The sequence below is a fragment of the Amphiura filiformis genome, chromosome 17 (genome assembly GCF_039555335.1).
Source record: "Amphiura filiformis chromosome 17, Afil_fr2py, whole genome shotgun sequence".
Taxonomy (NCBI): domain Eukaryota; kingdom Metazoa; phylum Echinodermata; class Ophiuroidea; order Amphilepidida; family Amphiuridae; genus Amphiura; species Amphiura filiformis.
In genome coordinates this window covers 2,413,444-2,434,003 of record NC_092644.1, presented here as the reverse complement: position 1 = coordinate 2,434,003, position 20,560 = coordinate 2,413,444, and the positions used below count along the sequence as shown (strand labels likewise).

At 37.7% G+C, this 20,560-nt stretch overlaps 1 protein-coding gene across 2 annotated transcripts; it reads right to left on the bottom strand.

Moving 5' to 3' along the window:
- Nucleotides 1-1,606: 1,606 nt before the first annotated feature.
- Nucleotides 1,607-20,026, bottom strand: LOC140138160 (probable tubulin polyglutamylase ttll-15). 2 transcript variants are annotated; one of them, XM_072160092.1, is made up of 12 exons: nt 19,474-20,026; nt 15,481-15,654; nt 10,375-10,494; nt 9,761-9,842; nt 9,305-9,543; nt 8,842-8,920; nt 7,841-7,955; nt 6,980-7,049; nt 5,196-5,323; nt 3,177-3,261; nt 2,568-2,681; nt 1,607-2,111 (listed from the first exon to the last, which is right to left on the bottom strand). In XM_072160092.1, exons 1-12 carry the CDS (start codon nt 19,747-19,749, stop codon nt 1,992-1,994), a joined length of 1,602 nt encoding a protein of 533 aa, XP_072016193.1. In that variant the 5' UTR covers nt 19,750-20,026; the 3' UTR covers nt 1,607-1,991. The 2 variants fall into 2 exon arrangements, with proteins under 2 accessions (XP_072016193.1, XP_072016194.1); XM_072160093.1 differs by lacking the exon at nt 3,177-3,261 and having other exon boundaries at nt 1,998-2,111.
- Nucleotides 20,027-20,560: the final 534 nt, after the last annotated feature.

Genomic DNA, 20,560 nt, shown 5'->3' with positions numbered 1-20,560 from the left:
GATTAAACCAGGGAAGTGCCACTGATTAAACCCTTTTGCCGTGTAAACGAATACTCCTTGCACTCAATCTAGCTGAGTAATAATCATGATTTTCATAATTGTCACTGCATACAGGTGTCCTCTGTTCTTGGTCTGTGTTGGATACTAATGTTCTTAGCCAGCGCTGCTGATGTGGAGGTCATCTGGTGGATTGCTATAGTGGTTTCATCTCTTCAAGGTATCCATGTATTCTTTTCATTTGGATTTAGTGGAGCGGCTCGTCAGATGTGGACAAAATCGGAGAGGAAACTATCTTCTAAAATAAGAGCTACCTAAATAGATCGACGAAAACTAGACATAAATATCCGTAAATAGTAATGTAGTTTTATTGTAGATCTTGTTTAGCACGTATATCAAACAAGCATAGAATATATTTAACAAACAAATAAGAAATATAAGAAGTAATTTATTATGCACACATCTAACAAATGTATAATATAATAGGACACATAAAAACTATATAAACCAGCGATGACGAACATGTGCATATTACCTTTATAACCCACAACTATGATCAGCACGTAGAGAGTTTACAGCCTCTCATGATATTCTGCCAAGAGCAAACTCAAGCTCTCACATTTCTATGATCTATTAACCCTAACACCAGTAAAAACCACAAAATACCACGATGAAAAATTCATAACATGCATGCATCCCAGGGTCTGCGATGACGCAATCACCCGAAGTGTGATATGATCACGGAATTGCTGGCCTTTACCCCTAACACCAGTAAAAACCACAAAATACCACGATGAAAAATTCATAACATGCATGCATCCCAGGGTCTGCGATGACGCAATCACCCGAAGTGTGATATGATCACGGAATTGCTGGCCGGGCAGCAATAACCCGAGCAGCTACCGGTCCGCGTTCGTTCGCTTGGCATGCGAGGGGTCAAAGGTTCGAATCCAGGGGTGCCAAGTCAAAATTCTTCTTCTTCTTGAAAAATCGGATCTTCTCTGACTTCCGATACCAAAAAGCATGGGTCAGTGTTAGGGTTAATAGACCATTCACTTCCTGTGGGTTTTTCCCATGATGTCGGATTCTCTTTACAATCTCAGGGATTTTCCCCTTGACATAAATAGTTTTGATAAATGATGTTCTTGTTGCCATTATGGGGTTTTCCAAGAACAGTCATAGTAAACAAACTATTGCATGATTATAAGGGAGTTTCCCCTAGCTCATGATATAGTATAATACAGGGTACATCGCACCTGTCAAATTAAGAAAAATAAGGGGTTAACCCACCACTAATTGCAACAGAATCCATTTAATCACCATTCATTTCAGAAAAGCATATTTTAATAACAGATCAAAAGTCCCCAAAAATCCAAATAGTGGAATAGTGCATAATTTGCATAAATCCAAAATGGCCGCTTATGCAGGGGTGAAATTTCAAAATTAGTCGAATCTTGTTAACAAACATACTAATGTATTGGTCTCATCATAAGAATTCAGAAGTATAATAATACTTGACATCATATTTCTTACATGTATCCAGTTATTGGGCATATGTGTAAATTTGAAAAATTGGATTGGTCGATCTTGATAAGATGTCAGGTCTTAAGGGTTTTCGGTGGTTTTGTACTTGTGGCATCTTTTGCCATTATCTCTAGACCTATAGTGGGGTCATATTCGGGCTTTTCGTGACCACGGAGAGCAAAGGAAGGTTTGAAGGTGGATTCTGGTCCTAAAAAGTATTTAGAAAAAAATGAGCTCCTATATGTCCCTCCCAAAAGTGTGGGCTAACTCCAGGAAACGGCAAAATCCAAAATGGCTACCGGCGGCCATCTTGGAATTCAGAAGATTACATAACTTTTGAATATATAAACCTACAAACATGACTGAGGTGTCATTTCCTACTATATTTATGATCAGGAATGTTATTTTATAACGACTTTTCCGAGTTTTGTGGCACCAGGTCTCACTTGTTGACGATTTCTTATCAAGTTTCAATTGCACCAATAGGAATCCCCAATACACTTTGCCCGAAACCACGCTCTGGTGAGTCGGTTATTGACAGAAAGGTTCGCATCGTCCGTACCATCATATGTCACAGCTTCTTCTCTTGTCTACAGTAGTAAAAAAGCAAAGATAAACACAATGTAAATTATTTTACAGCACTTGCATATTAAATTGGCGCTCGAGTACCTGAAGTACGAGAGAATAGAAATATTGACTGCTATGAGGGGCATGGTTAAAATTATAGGCCCAAGGTGATATGAATAGCATGGTTTTGAGATCAGCGTGGGCTTATAATTTTAACCATAACGTTTTAAGCCAGTCGTAGATTTTAGTTTCAGTTTGGACCAATCAATCTCATCCAAGACTTTATTTTTTTAAGAGTACAGCCACTGATTCTTCCGTACATACCCGTCTTGGTGATTATGCTATAAACACCAAAATGTCTTTGCCAAAAATACAATACAATAAACGGATTTCAAATGTTAAAATCATTTGACATGGAAATGAAATACAATCATTGTATCCAAATTGGATCTAAATGAAATCTTACGGAAAATATATACCATTTCTTCCGGATAAACACGCCTTAGATTTTGTCGATTAATATGTTCAGCATAAGCCAGTTTAACCATGTACACAGCTTCTTTCGACATACAATGTGTGCAGATAGAGCAATCCTGGAAAATAAAAAATAAAATAAGTTTTGAGTTGTCTGGGCCTAAACATTAAAAGCCATTATGTGTATGGTCAAATTTCCTAATATTAGTAACAACTGTCAATGAGGTTTTCTGATAATTTTAAGCCGAAATAATGAGGTAAAATGAAAGATAATCACTGAGCCGCTTAACTGTGGAGCTCCGGGGATCCCCGGTTTTAATCAAACACTCTTAATTTTAAGTCTTAAATTTACTGTAATTAAAGTGCTTCAGGCTAAGTCGTTCACAGGGTGTTTAACATTGGCTATTACAATCTGGCAAAAGTAGATATGAGTGCCTCAGGTTAAAGGTTACACATTCTGCAAACCCTGAATGTGGCCATTGACTGGGAATATACAGTTTTGAACTCAACATGCACAAGACAAACAGGTTGTATATGTAATAGAATCAATTTTCGTCTTGAACCAGAAATGTCATACGTCACTGTATTCTATTTGATTACACTTGATATTTTACCTTCTCTTGGCATTCGACACATTTTGGATTGAAGCAAACAGCTATACCTGCATTGATATCTGAAACTCTGAGGCTCGACAGCGAACTGTAAAGTAAAGAGTCAAAGTTACAGCACCATTTTCGGACGATAACCAATTTTAACATTTTAGACCAAAAAAATGTTTGTAGGTCAAAAAATGACAAAAATGTCTTTTTTGCTGCAAATTGGAATGGCAATTTACAGTGGGTCTCTCCGACACACACACAAAAATCATATTCAAGAATATTTATGATCCCCTTTCAACCTGCAGATTAAAAAAGTTATTGAAAAATTGTGTGATGTTTTCTCCAGTAGTTATTTATTATTATTATTATTTAGTTTATCACTACGCTAGTTTGTTGTGTAATGTATAAATTATTACTCCAGTAATATTGAATAAACATAAAACTGATCAACTGGACTCACATTTATTTGAGAGGCTACAGTATCGCACCTACTCCAGTAATGTTTTATATAAACAATTTTGTGATTTTTCCTTTTTTGTTATTTTTTCTTTGAAAAGTGAAAACAAATTCTAATGCGAAAAATAAGCTGTCAAAAACGTAATGCGCGCGCTACAGAAAACAAACTTGTTTCTTTTTTGGCCTTATTCTCAGACGGTTGATTTTTGACGCTCATAATCATACTTTCAAGCCATCAATAATGCCCCGTCAGACTTTCCTGTCGCTTGCCGCAGCGGCAAGACGAATCAACCAATGACAAGCCTTGATTGTGTCCGTTTGTCTGCAATGCCGGTTCGCGACGCCGCTCAGCGGCAAGCGGCATGGTAGTATGAAACCAGCATAACAGGCATACTCACCATTTTAACGATGCACGCTAGATATCTTTGTGTTCCTTGATTTACGCCATTTTGAAGACGTAATTGGTATTACGCATATAGTTTGATCAGCTCGTAATCGAAAGGCCTTATAACATCGCGGATTGATATCAATGTATTTTATTTTGAGAGTTGTCTTGTGACATCTCGTCAGAAGTATCCCAAATTATTAATTCACACTTCTATACTCATCTACTTTATTTAACACACACAAAATAGATCAGATAAACAAACTATATCACTTTTTACGTAGGTCTACATTTTGGCGTAGTGGTAAAAGCCTAACAATTCCCGCCGATTACGAGCTGATCAAACTATAGTCGCATTTTGATCATTGAGTTGGTTACGGATCTCAGGTGTTCTGCCATGTTCACCCGGGCATGTACAGGGCATGATGTAGGCGAGAAATTGTATGCCACTCCCAAGGGATTTGTGTTTTCAGCCGGGCCAGCCCCTGGGTTTCTAAATAATTTAGCCACTCAGGTCCCCTCCCAGGGTGAACTCACAGCGTGTGCAATAAACGGTCGTTGAAAGTCTCATATGTGATGCGATCAAGCAAAATCAGTCGGAACTCGGAAATATTAATTTTCAGTTTCTAATAGGATAGTAACAACATTTACAAAGCTGGATTCTGCAGAAAACCCCATTGAAATTGAACAACCAGTTCCAAAGATATGAGCAATTAAAGAGTTTCCAAAACAATAGGAAACAAAAGGAAATAATTCCTTTGTTTTGCTATATCTCAAAATCAATATTTCCTAGTTCCGACTGATTTGGCTTGATCGCATCCCGGGATCGCATCACATATGTCTTTATTACAAAGTGCAGTGCATATTGGCTTCCAGTTTGGGAGTTTAGCAGCTGTATTGGGCTATTCCAGTTGAAATCCACACTACCCCTGTGGAAGATTTAGCTAAAGTCTTCCACAGAGGGAGTACGAGTTTCAAATATAAAAGATAATTGGTTAACTTCCATTTGAAATACTCACTCCAGTTGTAAAAGATATAGGTAAAGCCGTAATACAGGGGAGTATGGGTTTCAAAAAGATCAACTCTGACCAATTACATTAGAAAAACATACTCCCCTTGTGGAAGATATTTCCAAAATCTTCCACAGCTGTAGTGTGGATTTCAATTGGAATAGCCTATTCAATGAGTCTTACCTGCTTCTTACTCCGTGTTTTCGAACATCGGTTAATAACGGACCATGAAAACAATTGAAACCTACGTGTTCTTTAAAAATCTTTTCCGAAGGATGACTGTCCGCCGACAGATCTGGAGACATATTAATCTGAAAAAACAACAACGTTTTAGTTTCCAGTGATTTGATAGCTTGAGATGTAGACCGGGGATGTAGACTGATCCGGGAGACTGATATCCGCACGTTGGTGTGGGTTTTAACCTCAGCCGTAATATCTTGCCACTTTCCATTGTTAACTAAAACTGAGGTTATGGACTTCGCTGTAACTGGGCACTATTTTGGCACGTGTACTACTGCGTCCAGTGAGCTTGTCGATGGTGAACCATGCCTTGAGGTTGTAGCAGGTTAATTAATCTCTGAGACTTCCCATCTGACATGTCTCTTCTCACCTAGTAGCTCCAAGAGATCGTTGCCTGCTACTTCTATCTCTTAGGTCTGGTTAAGCACATCGTAGCCTTTGTCCTAGCATGGTATATATGGGTATCTCCTGCGCCTTAGGATCAAATGCTTCGCCTCTTGGTGTAGCATCGAACAGGAAACAGAATAAGACTGAATTCACTTTGCTGGTAGCAGGGTCTGGCAGATGCGATGTTAGCTTTAGTTGTGAGTTCCTTGAACTTCGGACAGTTTGTTTTTCGCTAGATCCAGCTCTTCTTGGAGAGACTTGTTATTGGCAGCTTGACATCACTGGACATCGATTTTAGTGGCGGGCGGTGGTGATACTTATCTCATTATTATCCGTTTTATGAATATGACCTTTTCATTCCTCAGTGATTCCAGGGCACACGACCCGATTATATATTGGTCTAGCTTGATCGTCTGGCCTGTAAAAACTCTAATTCGCAAATTAATCGCAATTGTCGCGCGGACAGTTGTAATTTAAATTTTAGCCCAAAAGGAAGGTGGATTTCGCTATTAGAAGGGCCAGTGCGCGCGAAGCGCACACATATTTAAATTTTACCCCATTTGGCCCAAAACACGGGCTGATAAAAAGAAAGAGGCATAGAATAATTTGGGCCCAAAAATTTTTGAGCCCCTGGGCCCAGGCCCATCTGGCCCAATGGTAAATTCGTCCCTGTCGAAAGTTATACCAATTTGCATGAAAAAAGACAACATTTCAAAAGTGATAAATTTGGATATTTTCTCATTCAGGCGATTCCTCCCGGCTTTTGTAACGGGCTAGTTAATAGAGCCCGACAGAATAACACTTACTGGCTGTTAACGTTCGCCGTGTTTTGAGAGGAAACTATGTGTCACTTTTGAAATGTTCTTTTTTTACTCAAATTGGTATAAGTTGGGGAAATTAAGTCGCTTCGGGTCAAATTAGGTAACAAAATACGCAGAAACATCTACCGGTATTGACTACTTTTTTAGAAAATTGGGTTTAGTGTGTTTGAAATATGGTACTTAATGCTATACAGCTTGTCTCCAAAACACATGTACAGCCATCTTCCCTAGTAAAAGTGGCACAATTATGATTTTACCCTTAAGTTGTTAACTAAACATATCTCGAGATTAAAACAAGCAAATTGAACAGAACAAACGGCATTTGAGAGCTAAAGACTGCGCCCTGGACGATGATTTAACCATCATGTCACAACGGTATTTTCTCTTTGCCAAAGAGGGCGCTATTCACTTGCACAATTTTTTGAGACAGGCTGTAGCCTATACAAGATTACCCCATAAATCTCTTCACAACTCACTCCACAACTCATCCGTGCGCATGACTCACTAATTACTCCTTACCTCAATAAGATGAACTCCTAGGTTATCATCGATTAGAAAATCACATCTCATGATCTCGAAAAATATTCCTCTGGAAAAAAACACCACAAACCCCTCTACTGAGTGACAATTCTACACCCTCTGTGGTGGGAATTCGTCCAACTGGAAGAAGTGATTATCAATCAATCAATCAATCAATCAATCAATCAATCAATCAATATTCTAGTGATGCTTTTCGTCCATGAAAAGCGAAACCGTCAAACTAGTGTGTATATTGGTCGTCTAAACCACAAACTAATCAATACAATAATGACAACGCACTGTATTTCTTTCAACAAAAATCCAAAAGTGAAACGAATCTGAGAGAAAATAAAATAAAAATCTTTAAAATTGAGAGCCCGGGATTGAGAGATTTTCCTAGCTGGAGCTGCGCGGCTCCTCCCCAGAGGATGATTTAAGCACTTCCCAGCAAGTCTTGCGGTTAGCACAGCTGTGTGAGTGAACATGACACCACTGCCCGCCCACTGCACACACACGTGCATGGTTAAATTTGAATTTGGACAGATATATTTACAATAAAAACACCTTCTAAAAGTTGGTCGATTTCACATTTTATGTTATCTACAGAAGGCGTGAATTATCCTTCATGCATACATCACTTTAGATCTGAAATCGACCAAGTAATAATGACACACGGGCAATTCTAAAACAACATCTTTTGCACAGAGTTCAATGGGATTTGAAAAGTAAAGTGGCAGTTGAAACACTAGTGATAACACTTTTACAGTGCATGATGGGGCTTCCTTAAATCATCCTCTGGCTCCTCCCTTTATAAACAGTAATTCCACTACTTTATTTTTCCATGGGTATCTCAATACTTACTGCACATTATTGCTATTCGGTGGAGAATTCTTATGTAGTTGCATCGGTCTTTCTCTTGTCACAAGGACATCTCGAACTGCTTCATATATTTGTTTTCTAACAATGGATGAATTACCTGGACAAATAAACATAACTATTTATAATGATTGTAATATTTTTGCTGTAACAACAATTATAGTGATTTCAAACTTGGTATAAGGGTTGAAATAGTGCTATTTTAAAGATGTTGACCATGAGCTGACGTGGCCGATTGGATATTAAGTCTGTTACACCAGTTACCTCTCTTCAAAGGTTTTCATATTTGCTGGGTCATAGACCAGTCTTCATTAGTAGAGTCTTGCACAATAGACCGGCATATTTTGCAAATATAGGCCTAGTATGAAGTAGAATTTTAACTTAATAGATCTGAACAATGTATAATTATTGTCTTTTACAGTTGGCGGTTTGTTGTTTTGGATTTGTTTCGCGCTTTCGGCGCGCTTTCGGTCACTCATAGGCTTTTGATCTTAAAGGAACACTCCCATCACACTTTGGTTTAAAGGTGTAATCGGATTTCACCCTAAATAAATACGCCATTAAGCGCATCACCTAATATATGCCCCCCTAATACGCGCCCCCTAGTTAATATATTTTCCAGCCCAGAACGTTTGATACCGCGATACTGCCAACAAGAACCGCCCTAGTTTGTTTGGTATCCCTATCTTTAATTATTTTATTATGTACGGCATTTTGATAAACGATATTTACTCGGCGTATCTTAACCTCGTAACTATCTCTCAGGACGCACCTATAATGAAAGACAGAGATAAAAAGACTAGTTCGCGTCTGTCGTCAGGGCAAAGGCGCGCCGTGATTGGTTGCCGACCTGCGCAGTACGGTATTTTTTGTCTTGTTGTCAGCAGACGCGAACTAGTCTTTTTTTTTTATCTCTGTCTTTCATTACATATACATGTATCATGATGATAGCTCCAGCAGAAAGACTTGGCTAATTACCAACTTACCCTTCTCTTGAAAATGGTGATTCAACGTCTTGATCCTTCCATAGGCAAATCGTTTTAATTTTGTCCAAATAGAAGCTATCTGATAATAATAATGAGTAGTAAGTAATAAAATAATAAGAGAATAGATAACTTATAGACAAATGAAAACCTGAGCGCACAAAGACCGTAAGTGGCCCCTCAACATGTATACACTAAAGTTGCTTATAGTTTCGTATAGTTTGGTAATGTTTTATACAAGTTCAGGGGCCAAAACAAATCTTTCACAACCTTTCATGATGTTTTCACGCTGGAACATGTATTAAACATTACAAAACCCTAAGAAACTATACGTAACTTTAGTGTATACATGTTGAGGGACCAAGTGGACTTGCGCTCAGGTCTTCAAATGCATCATCGACAGAAAGCCTGAGAACTTGGAGTAAGCATCGATGGCATAATTGTGGAAATCAGCATCTAAACTTACACCGTATGACATCTGTCTGCCCTTTATGTCTGTATTATATGTAGTGCCATCCACGTAATTCCCATGTATGTATTTTTTACCACCAAACCGTAAACTGACTGTAGAATCCAGGATGTAGGCTCGCAATGGGTTGATTGATGTCAAGACTATGTACACACCCATATTGAATTTGTAACCCTCAATAAGAAATGGGTTCGCAACAAATTCTTGGATAATGGTTGGTGATTTCAAATCCAAATCTGTGGGAAATATACAATGTATTTTTATATATAAACATAATCATAATTATTATTTCTTCGTTCATTCTCTCGATCTCTCCTCCTGCCTCTTCCACATTCTTCTCTTCCTCGAACTTCTTCGTTCACTTTCTCGATCTCTCCTCCTGCTTCTTTTATATCTTACCAGCGAGATATTTTTAAATAGTATACTGCTCGTGTATATCTTTTTAATATTTACCCTTCGTATCTTTTATTAGAACTCCTCCCTGGTGACGACCTTTTTGCATCCAAGTCCGATTCTTGGCAGCATTATCATTGACCTAACATGCAAACAAATGTAGTCAATAGCGATACCACAAAGGACAGCACTGGTGGTATATTCGAATGAAAATGCGCGTGGGACGCGCGGAGGTCATTTGACTTTAGCAGCCCTGCGGGGCTATTCAGAAGTTGCACATAATAACAAGCAAGTCTTTATCATGGAAGATTCCGCGCTCGTCGCTGTCGTTTCCTCTCACTGGTTAATTACAATAATTCCTGGAATGATAACAACTTAAACAACATATTAACTTCTGCAACATTATTGGGTTTTGCACGACTGTTCTCGAATGTGTGTGACCAGATTGAGATTAGTGCCTAGGAATTGAAATATCTGTAGATTGGGATGTATTGTTCATAGAAAGGTTTAATCTAAACTATGCCATAGTCGATTTTTGATAAATAAAAAAATTGTGTTATTAATCATGATGAACACATTCAAACTATTCAGTTGAACTCGAAATTACACAAATATTTATTACAATTTAAATTTAAATACAAAATAGCACATTCAACCTTTGGCATATTATCTACCTCTTTGAAGAATGCATCTTTCTCTTCGGGAATCAGGAAGGCAGGTGGTATAAACTTTCCACCTTCTTTGACAAGCCTTGATTTGGTAACAATCTCACCAATGCCGGGAAAATGATTAACCTGCGATACAAGAAAACATTTAGGTTATCATTTGTGCGAGCCTGAAAAAAAATATAGAAAAAGATCACCGTTGGGGCGTGAAACCCCCGAGTAATAAAATGTATAGCATACTAGTACATGTAGAATATTTATTAAAATCAACATATTGTGACCCGAAGGTCAAATTACATGTTAAGGCCAAGTAAAATAAATTTCATGTATATCGTCCCCGCCCTCACCGATTTTTGGAGATTTTCAAATATTTTTGTTATTTTTCTTATTTGCTTCCTTACTTTGTTTCTAAAATTGTTGTGATGAAAAGACATGTTTAGAAGTTCTTGGTTATCATTTATAAACACAATGCAAACACTGTCTTCAAGCTAGAGGTAGGGCTTTGAGGAAATAACAAAAATATTAGGGGGCCTCCCCGATTTTATGATGTGTTGACAAACACTTTGCAATTGCAATTTTACACAGAAATGAATGGTAAAAAAAATAACATAACAACAAATAATAAGGACCTCCCTCACAGAGTTTTGAAAAAAAAATTTTTTACTTGGCCTCACATGGTTAATGTACAAAGTAAAAGTAATATAAAAATTGAGATATAAAAACATGAATGAAAGAAATGATCATAAATTAAAATAACATAAAACATGTAAAATGGAATACACAAGTGAATACGATAAATTTAGGCCATTTTTTTTTATGTCGAGCATTAAGTCTCTTCACGCGGGTGACGACATGTTTTAAAATTTTTTTTAAATTCAAAAATTTCAAAAATTTAAATTTCCATGACCATATTTGGAATCAGCATGAAAAATGCATTAAAATGAGTACAAACAAGCCTAGTATTGGTTCAGTAGTTCTTGAAATAGCTCTTGACATTTTGAGAAAATATTTCAAAACTTTTTCCGTTTAAGCGCATGGCTAGCACGCAGAGCATTAAACTAGGCATTAACAGCTGAAATCTAGGGGATAACGCTGACGAAACTTCGGCACAAGTTTCCTGGTGAACGAAGGGGGTCGCCGTAGATATCTGGTCGGGGCAAATTTTTACAGGACAGTCAAGTGTAACCAACAATCGGATTTATTACCCTGATCGGAACCGACTGTAACGAGGTCTTTTATCATGGGTCATCTGCCCGCCTTTACCAGATTATCCACGGGGAGAGCGGATAAGATTTTGTTTGTCCTTCGGGGAATTGAACCCGGGACCTCGCGCCACAAAGGCAAAGACCTTAACCAGTGTGCCACGCTGATCAATTGCACATTATACAAACATTAAAGCTGAAAAGTGCGTGCATGCAGGATAAAAGGCGCACAGAGACGACGCCTGGTAAATAAATAATGATTTTATACAGGGAGGGAAACTAAATCAATATACGTGTATCTGCTATGCACGATTTGATATTCGGACATCTTTGGATACCGGGGTAGAAAATTATGAATATCTCCCGTAATTGTTGGTTTTAAAGAAGCCAATTGTAAGGCTTGCACTTGAATATATGTGTTGAAATAATAATGATAGCCGTTAGCTTGCGTATTGACAAAGAACCGTGCGTTTTGAAATCAAAAACTGACACAAATTCTGATTTTATATGTGCAGAACAAAAAAATGACAGCTGCCGTCATTCGTAAACAATTTTAGATTGCCTCCACCACTGGTGGAGGCAGTCTAAAAGCAGATGACGTACCATGCTCACTGGCATCTACAGAGGTCAGTCACCAGGCTATTGTCAATAGCCTTAGTCGGATGTCCCTCGGCTCATTATGCGTTGTAGCCGTTCCAGGGCACTCACTTTGACCAGCAGCGAGTGACGAGTGCCACACCACATCAGCATATTCTAAAAGAGGGCGAATGTAGCCTTTGTATACGGTAATTTTTGGTTTGCTTTGGATGTGATCTGAGAGATGTTCTTGATCTGAGAGACGATCATTTTTGATCCTAAACAAAGTCATCGACAAAGTTGAGAAGGAATAGAAATAGTTAAATCAGAATGAACAGGGGATCTGTTTTGAAACAAATCTGGATGGCTTTACATCTGTAAGGAAATTTAAGCCAAGTTTGTTGGTGTTTGTCCATTCATTAAACTTAGTCAGTTCTTCCTGACACTTACTAGGATGTGGATATGAGCGATTCTCTGCAAGTGTCAAGTCATCCACATACTTCCAACATTTGATATCACAATCCATGTTTTGGGCTGCGTCATTGATTACCACTTGAAACCTTTTGGGACCAAGTTTAGTTCCCTGGGGAATAACTCCATTAGGGATCCTATACTCAGAGAGAGTTTGGTTATAGCGCACCAATGACAAAGACACACAACTAGCCTATGGAACGATGGATCTGCGGATACACTTCCTGATAAGGATAGTGTGGGCTATCATATCGAACGCCTTTGAGAAGTCCGTCAGAACCAACATTCCAATGTTGTTGACTTTGTCAGAACCTAGGTGAATTGAGTGAAGAAGGCTGACTAAATAGTGTGATATGGATATGCCCTTAATATTTCCACACTGTTGGGGTCAATCTTGTCCTGGATATCCTCCAGCACGCAGTGATGAAACCTTCACTGATTTTGGACAAACAGTCGGTTAAAGAGATGAGCCTGAGTTTATCAGCCCTGAGATGTTTTGATTTGGGGATTGGAACCACTATGGCCTTCTTCCATTGAGTGCATCCTGCATGGGCACAACACCCTCAGCATATGAGTTGTTCAGAATGTTAGTCAAAGGTACACTCAATTCATATGCATATTCCTTGATTAATTTGGGAGAGCTTTTTAGGCTCTGCATTCTCATCCCAAGGGTTGAGTGTTGGTGCTTGGTACGGGCTGGTAAGTAGGCCTCAAGAGATCCAAGATTCAGCAGAGGGATGTTAGACGCATGCTGACAAATTGGTCCTTAATTGTGTTGGCAATGGTACCATGGTCATCATCACTTTACCCTGAGATGGGAATACTGAGCTCAGATTTGGTGTTCCTGATCATTGATCTTATTTGTTGGTACCACTTTCGTGGCTCAGTAGCTTGAAGATTTCTTACTCTATTTGCCTAATAATCAACCTTAGATTTCTTAATTTGCTGCCGTTACGTTAGTAACCACTGCTTATGGGTTCAAGCCTGGGCTCATACACCTGTTCCGTATTATGATATGCCATAGGCTTTGTGTTGTGATCATTTCGATCAATGTTTCGTAACAAAGAAAGCATGAACCCGTTGGCATGGCAATGGTCATATTCTAACGTGCACTACACCAGCGAATTGCACGTTGGACCTTATTATGTAACATTTTATAACGTGGCATGGCAGGAATAATGGACCAATGGGATGGGCATCCGAAATGACGTAACCAAACCGGAAGATGTAGCCTAGGTCTAGACAATAGGCGGATTAGCGGCCATTTTGTTCCAACATGATGTTATTACGTGTCGTTATACTTTAGTACACAAATATGTAAGTTAACAGGTTTACAATTTTTAAATTATATTTTGAGCATACAATATATATTCTGTAGTAAATCGATCAAATGACGGTGATTGTTCAGGTATTATATAATGCTTGATAGAATTAAACCGTCTGGCCAGCTAGTATTCTCCTCCACCGTCAGTGTGATTCCAGTCACTCTACATACCGTGTTGCGAAGGTGGAGGAGACTAAAACTGTATTGACGAACACGCATGCGTTAAAAATGATGTAGCCAGGTCGAACAATAGCGTGACGTACAGGGTGTATCAAAATGATTGGTACCGAAGACTTCTCATTTTTTGCCGAATTTTTTTACTATTTTTTGTGCCAGTTTGGGGTTAATTGTTTAAATATTTTTAATTATAGTAGTTTTATCTTCTCTACGAATTTTAGATCATAAAGATAGCACATTCTATTGAGAAGTTACATGATTCTAAAGGAAAGTAGGTGTTTTTACACTTTTCATCGTAACGCTGGATCAGTAGCGCACAATTTTCAAAGCTCTATTTTACTGCAAATATCATTACCTTGTGAGGATGATAATGTTGTGAATCATGGAAATGTTTAATATTTTCCTTGCTTATTTCTTGTTATAATCAATATTTATTGGTTGAGAGTAATATTATTGACTTGAATTATTTAGGTGGGGTGAAAGAAGTTTGTGTATCAACACCATCCAGGGCGGTAATTTAAATTGTATTATTGAGATTACTAAGTAGATGGTGTGGCAGAATGGCTATAGACTGTAGACAGTGTAGGTTAGTATAGACCTGGTAAAAGTTATTGGAATGGCTTCACAGTATTCCACACTTCAGTGTGCATTCATAGTTAAGAATTACTGGTCGACACGAAGCTATGGAGAAGTGCAGAGAAGATTTAGGAGACAGTTTCTAAGAGCAAGGCGTATCCCATGCAAACATGCTATAACTTGCAATGCTTCAAAATTTGATATGGGCAGTTACAGAATGGACCCATCCCAGGTGTTAAGTTTTTACAAGATAGGGCTTCACCTCACACTGCCAGAGTCGTAAGGCAGGGACTTCAAGAACTATATTTCTAAAAGCATGTGTAAAGCAATTTTATGTTATATATACTGAGGCGAGATATTGAAGAGTATGTATGCAATAAATGGTTCAAGCAGTAGCAGTGAACCTATTCATCTTGTGTTGTGTAAGTCAAACCATGATTACGTCGATCTTCGTTTAAATGACAATAGCTCCCAGATGCATCAACCTATCAACTTCAGATTAATAGATCAACAAGTTAACATATGCCCCTTTCTATTTATAGTACAAAAACTATATTAATTAGCCATTTTATATTTTTTATATATTTTTGAAAATGTCACATAGCCCGGTACCAATCATTTTGATACACCCTGTAGTTCCCGACATTGCCCCTATGAACTCTCACCCTCCCGATCATGGGCTGCAAATGCTTGTTAACATATCGGGATATAAACGTAGGATTAATTAAAATTGTGCTTCTGTCGGTAGCACGTACTTATGGTTAACGAAATCCTAAAAAGTAAACTTACCTTTTGATATGCTGGATCGGTTGATCTTCTTGCATTTACAAATCTGGAGAAAAACTCTCTACCAGGATACTCATGACACCAATATACATCCCAACTGGGGCTTCCTGACATCGGTTGGTTTCTATATCCAAGACGGTTGAAAATGTTCTGAATATTATCAAAGTAATCGGGAAGCTATGAAAATGAAACAAGAAAAACTAACAATGTTAACAACATGTTGTAAGTAGTAAATTGACAATTTGTCGTGCATCGGCCGTATCACATACAGACGTATTTGCAAAATACGCATTTCGAGAAAATCGAGCTTGAAAATCTAGCGATTTTCATTTGCTGCATAATCTTGGTTAAAATATTATTGTCGATTAAAACCAGGTTAACAGTAATGCAAATATACCATGTTTTCAATATAATTCACCTATCACTATCAGAGCATAACTTATTCTGCAAAAAATCAATATTAGATCAAATACGTCACTATGTGAAAAGGACTAATGTCAATTTCGCCTTTCAAATGACAAATACGTCAGTATGTGAAACAGTTGCACAAATACGTCAGTATGTGAAAAGGACAAACAGCTATTTTGCAGTGCAATGACAGAGTCGCGCAAATACGTAGCGCAAATACGTATGTGAAACGGCAAATTCTTCAAATTGCAAATACGATATACTGGGCTTGCGCAGTATAGGTGATCGGCAAATACGTCGTTATGTGATGCAGACATAGCAAGGTTTTGTAAATACGACATAATTAAATTAATTAATATTTTACTAATTAAGCCACTTTGAGGCATGGTTTTTGCTGAATATATAGAGTAGAACATAACAAACTAATATACCAATTTTCTCAAAAATGTTAAAAATGTCGAATACGTCAGTATGTGATACGGCCGATGATATTGACTTACTCATATCATCGATATTGAAATGAGAACCACTGATTATATGACATCATTAAGACGTCATTATCATAGTAGGCACATACAAAAATATAGATAAATTCCAAATTTAAAGTCTACATCACAATACGTTAGTAATAAAATAAGAGCACATCATTGGCGTACCGTGGCCGCCGCTCCGGGGGGGGGGGGGGCTGAAGAAAATTCAATTTTGCCGCCCCTTCCCCAACAGCCCGCATTGTAAGAGCTTATGAGTAAATACTGAAACACACTGAAGTATACCATGTATACTGTGTTACTACCTTCCTAGCCGCCGTTTTTAGTATGGTATAAAACGAATGAAGTTTGACTTTCAATATTAACTTGAAAAGGACTTATGGAGTCTTCTGTGGGATTATATATAAAAAAAGGAATGGTATGAGAATACATTGCTTATTCTCAACACTTCCAGAAGTGTAACGTTTCCAGGCACTTTTATGATAAAAGTAACATAATAATGTAACAAATGGACCATCCATGTGAGTTGATGTTTTTCTGGTGTCAAATGAGTTTCCTTTCAAAAGAAATAATGTGAATAAGTCTGCACTTCAGGGACGTAGTCAGCTTTCTTGGTCAGGAGGGGCAAAAAACTTTTAGGGCACAGATCAGGCGGCATAGGAAGCGCAACACGTGACGTACGAGGCTGGCGAAGATACAGGGCTGACAGCCCCATTCAAAATACACGGTTAGCAATTACAAATGGAAAATTAACATACTTGCAGTGGGTACTTTGTAGAACCCCGACGGTTTTAGAGTAAGATAATTTTGCTCTGACAGCACATAACAAATTTAGAATTGTTTGTGAAGATTTCATGATTATGTGTTAATCCAATGGCGACCTCAAAATTGGCGATATCGCTTCCATCACCGCCTGTTTTTTGTCAGGGGTGGCACTCTGCCCCCTTGCCACCCCACTGGCTACGCTACTGCTGCACTTAGATGAATTCATTCCCATTGAATATAGGATTAGATACAAGTATTTTGGAAATCAGCTGAAGTGCATGACTAGGTTTTTCAATATATAATGGTCATGCATAAGCTATTAATTAATTATTCATGAGGTTTTCCCTATTATGTGACAATATTGGAATTTGAGATGGGTGCATATTCAGTCAGCAACCTGGACAACCGATTCTTTTGTTCTGCTCAGTCGCGCTAAAGTTCGATCGATACATGTTAAAATCAGCACAATTCAGAGATACACTTTTTGCTATGAAATTAATTTTCTCGGTCAAATATAAAGCAATAATTTTTTTTTCTTCAGTAATGTCAGTTAAAAACTTGGTGCTTGGATATACATTTTTTTAAATCCTGGTGTTAAAATTAAGCATCAAATTGTGTCTTTTAGTGTGATATTTTTGATTTTTATAGGCCTTGAGTTCACCAGCGAGATTTTTACGGAATTCATTTTTTAGCGTCTCAAACTAATATAGTTTGCTAAAGAAAGATATTTCCCACCTCTGTAAGGCACATCGTGTGGGTCTATATATTATAGTTTTGTCAGAATTTCCGTTTTTATTTTACCCTTTTTCCCTGCATGCTCCTAAAATGTCAAACTCAGTACTCTTATCTCGACAGCAACCAGCAGAAATAGTCGATATTTCCATTGTTGTCATCCAGGTCAATTTTCCATTGAAAGCCAAGATTGCCCGACCAGCGATTTGGTAGCCCAAATCCCCAATTGGGTGTTCTGGTAAATGAGGTGAATTTTAAAAATTTGCTCCCGTGATAGCCTGCAATTTCAATTTATATGGATTCCATGATTATGAAAACCATTTTGTCTGTCTGTTTGTTTGTTTACCTAGGTTAGTCCGTATTAAGAGACGCACGCTTGAGGTCCATGGGAAAATCCACGGTCCAAACCTAGAAAAATTAGCGTGTTATTATAGGGGATTTTAATTTTCTGTCCCTCCTATCTCCAGGTGAATTTTGAATGATAAATGAATGGTTCTTATAAGGCACAATCTCTTCTGATGAGGAACTCAAACAGTTTGCTTGATCATAAAACATACAGCGTAATATTCATGTTTTGTAAATGAAAGTTGTTTAACATATTGCCTAATTGCATGTAAGATTGTTGGGCAAAGTTGTTTTGAGGAGAAGCAAATTTCAACACATTGGTCCGATGATCACGGTGATGATGAAATCAAATAATTAATCACTCACGTGCTTAACATGATCAGTAGGAGCGCTATAGGCCTGGGAATTTCTTTGCTATATTGAAGTTCTGGCAACACTGTACAGCCATGCCGGTATTCCTATTAAACCCAGGGATATCGATCCACAATGCTAGTATTAGCCTTAGATTTCACGCAAAAAATTTTTCAGTCGGCAGTAAAAAATGGTGAAATCAAAACGGAAATTCTGACAAAACTATGATATATCGCTCACAGTGATGTGCGTTAGAAAGTTGGGAAAAATCCTTCATTAGCGAACTATATTAATTTGAAAAGCTAAAAGGTTGATCCAAAAAAAGGCTCGCGGGCAGAGTTTAAGCCTATAAAAATCGAAAATCATAAACTAAATGACTGAATTTCACGCCTAAGTTTAACACTAGGATTTGAAAAAAAAAATACAGTATCAAGCACTACAATTTTTCCTGACATTTACTGAAAAAATGAAAATGATTGCTTTTCATTTGGCTTTTCACATTGAAAAGGTGTAACTCAAAATTTAGCTCATTTCAACACCAAATTCGATCGTTTGTATTGCCTCATTAAATGACTGAGTGAGCCTTGCATAATAAAAGAATCGGTTGTCCAGGTTGCTGACTGTATTATGTATTATCCTGAACAGGATCATGTCAGAAATTAATATTTTGTTCTGGGTCTGATTATTCGGACTAATTATCATGATTATCTCAAGGAGATTTGAAAAAGGGCTATGTAGTAAATTCATGAGTCCTTTCGTATTATTTTGATTTACAAATTTCTCTGTCCTAAGTAAAAAGTCTAGTCTATGTAATGCGAATAATCAGTACCAGAACAAAATATTAATTTACTGACATGATCGTGTTCTAGGATGGGTCGAAGGTTTATCATTATTTACTATTACTAACCTCTGTTGAAGACCACAGTCGTAAGATAGGCATCTTAGAAGGCTCGTTGCATACAATACACTTAGCATAATTACAATGATTACTAACGTCAACTTGTGTCCAAAGTAAAATGGTGCATAATACAAGCTGTGTGAATATAAGCGGCTTGAAGACTGCAGTGAAACATTTCATAACATTATTATTTGGCATCCGATTGGCCATATCAACATGATCAGGAGTTGTGCGAGTTCTCGTCCTTTCTCTCGTCCTTTCTCTCGTCTTTTTTATAATTGCCATTTTATTCCTCAGTTGCAAGCGAGCTTGTGGTCTAAACAATTTATAATAGATGACTGTGAAGAATTCTAAGGGAATGACACTCTTATTCACGTGTTCATTTACAACGCAAACAATGCAATCGCCACGATCCGTTTTGCAATAATATAAAAGCACTTCAAATAGCAGCCCGCTGAGTTCAACGAACTACGCCCTGAAACCGATGGAGTAGTACCCCATCAAAAGAAGCTCTCCATACACAAACGAACAAATACAATAGGACAAGGCCAGCACCTATGACCTGCTTAGTGACATGTTATTTGAGATCTTCTAAAGCAATAATCAGGCGTGTGTCACTCCTCTCGAAGCATGGCAAAATGACCCCTCCATTGTGTTTGTTCATTTGTGTATGGAGAGCCATTATACTATAAATACCTTTTAAATGCATTAAATAAGTATCACCCTGGCGGCCCTGTGCACTGGAGAACCAGAATTTGTTATTTAAAAAGAAACGAAAATACAAACAAAACCCAGATCAGCCTGTGTACATATAAATGGGTAGCAAAATTGGTCTCGAATATTAATGAATTAAGGGACTCGATCTTTTGTGCGTAATTATAGAGGGCCAGGGATTCACTCTGTCATTAAAAAAATCATTTGAAGAAGTCAAAGAGCCCTAAGAATAAAAACTGTAGTGTAATTCACGCCAGACACAATGACAAAAATTAATTTTTGTAATCGATCAAAAAACAAACGTTTTATATCAATTTTAAATTTAGCCTGAATCCGTAAATATGGTACCTCTCGCCCTTTTTTAGGTCAAGGCTGTTTTTAC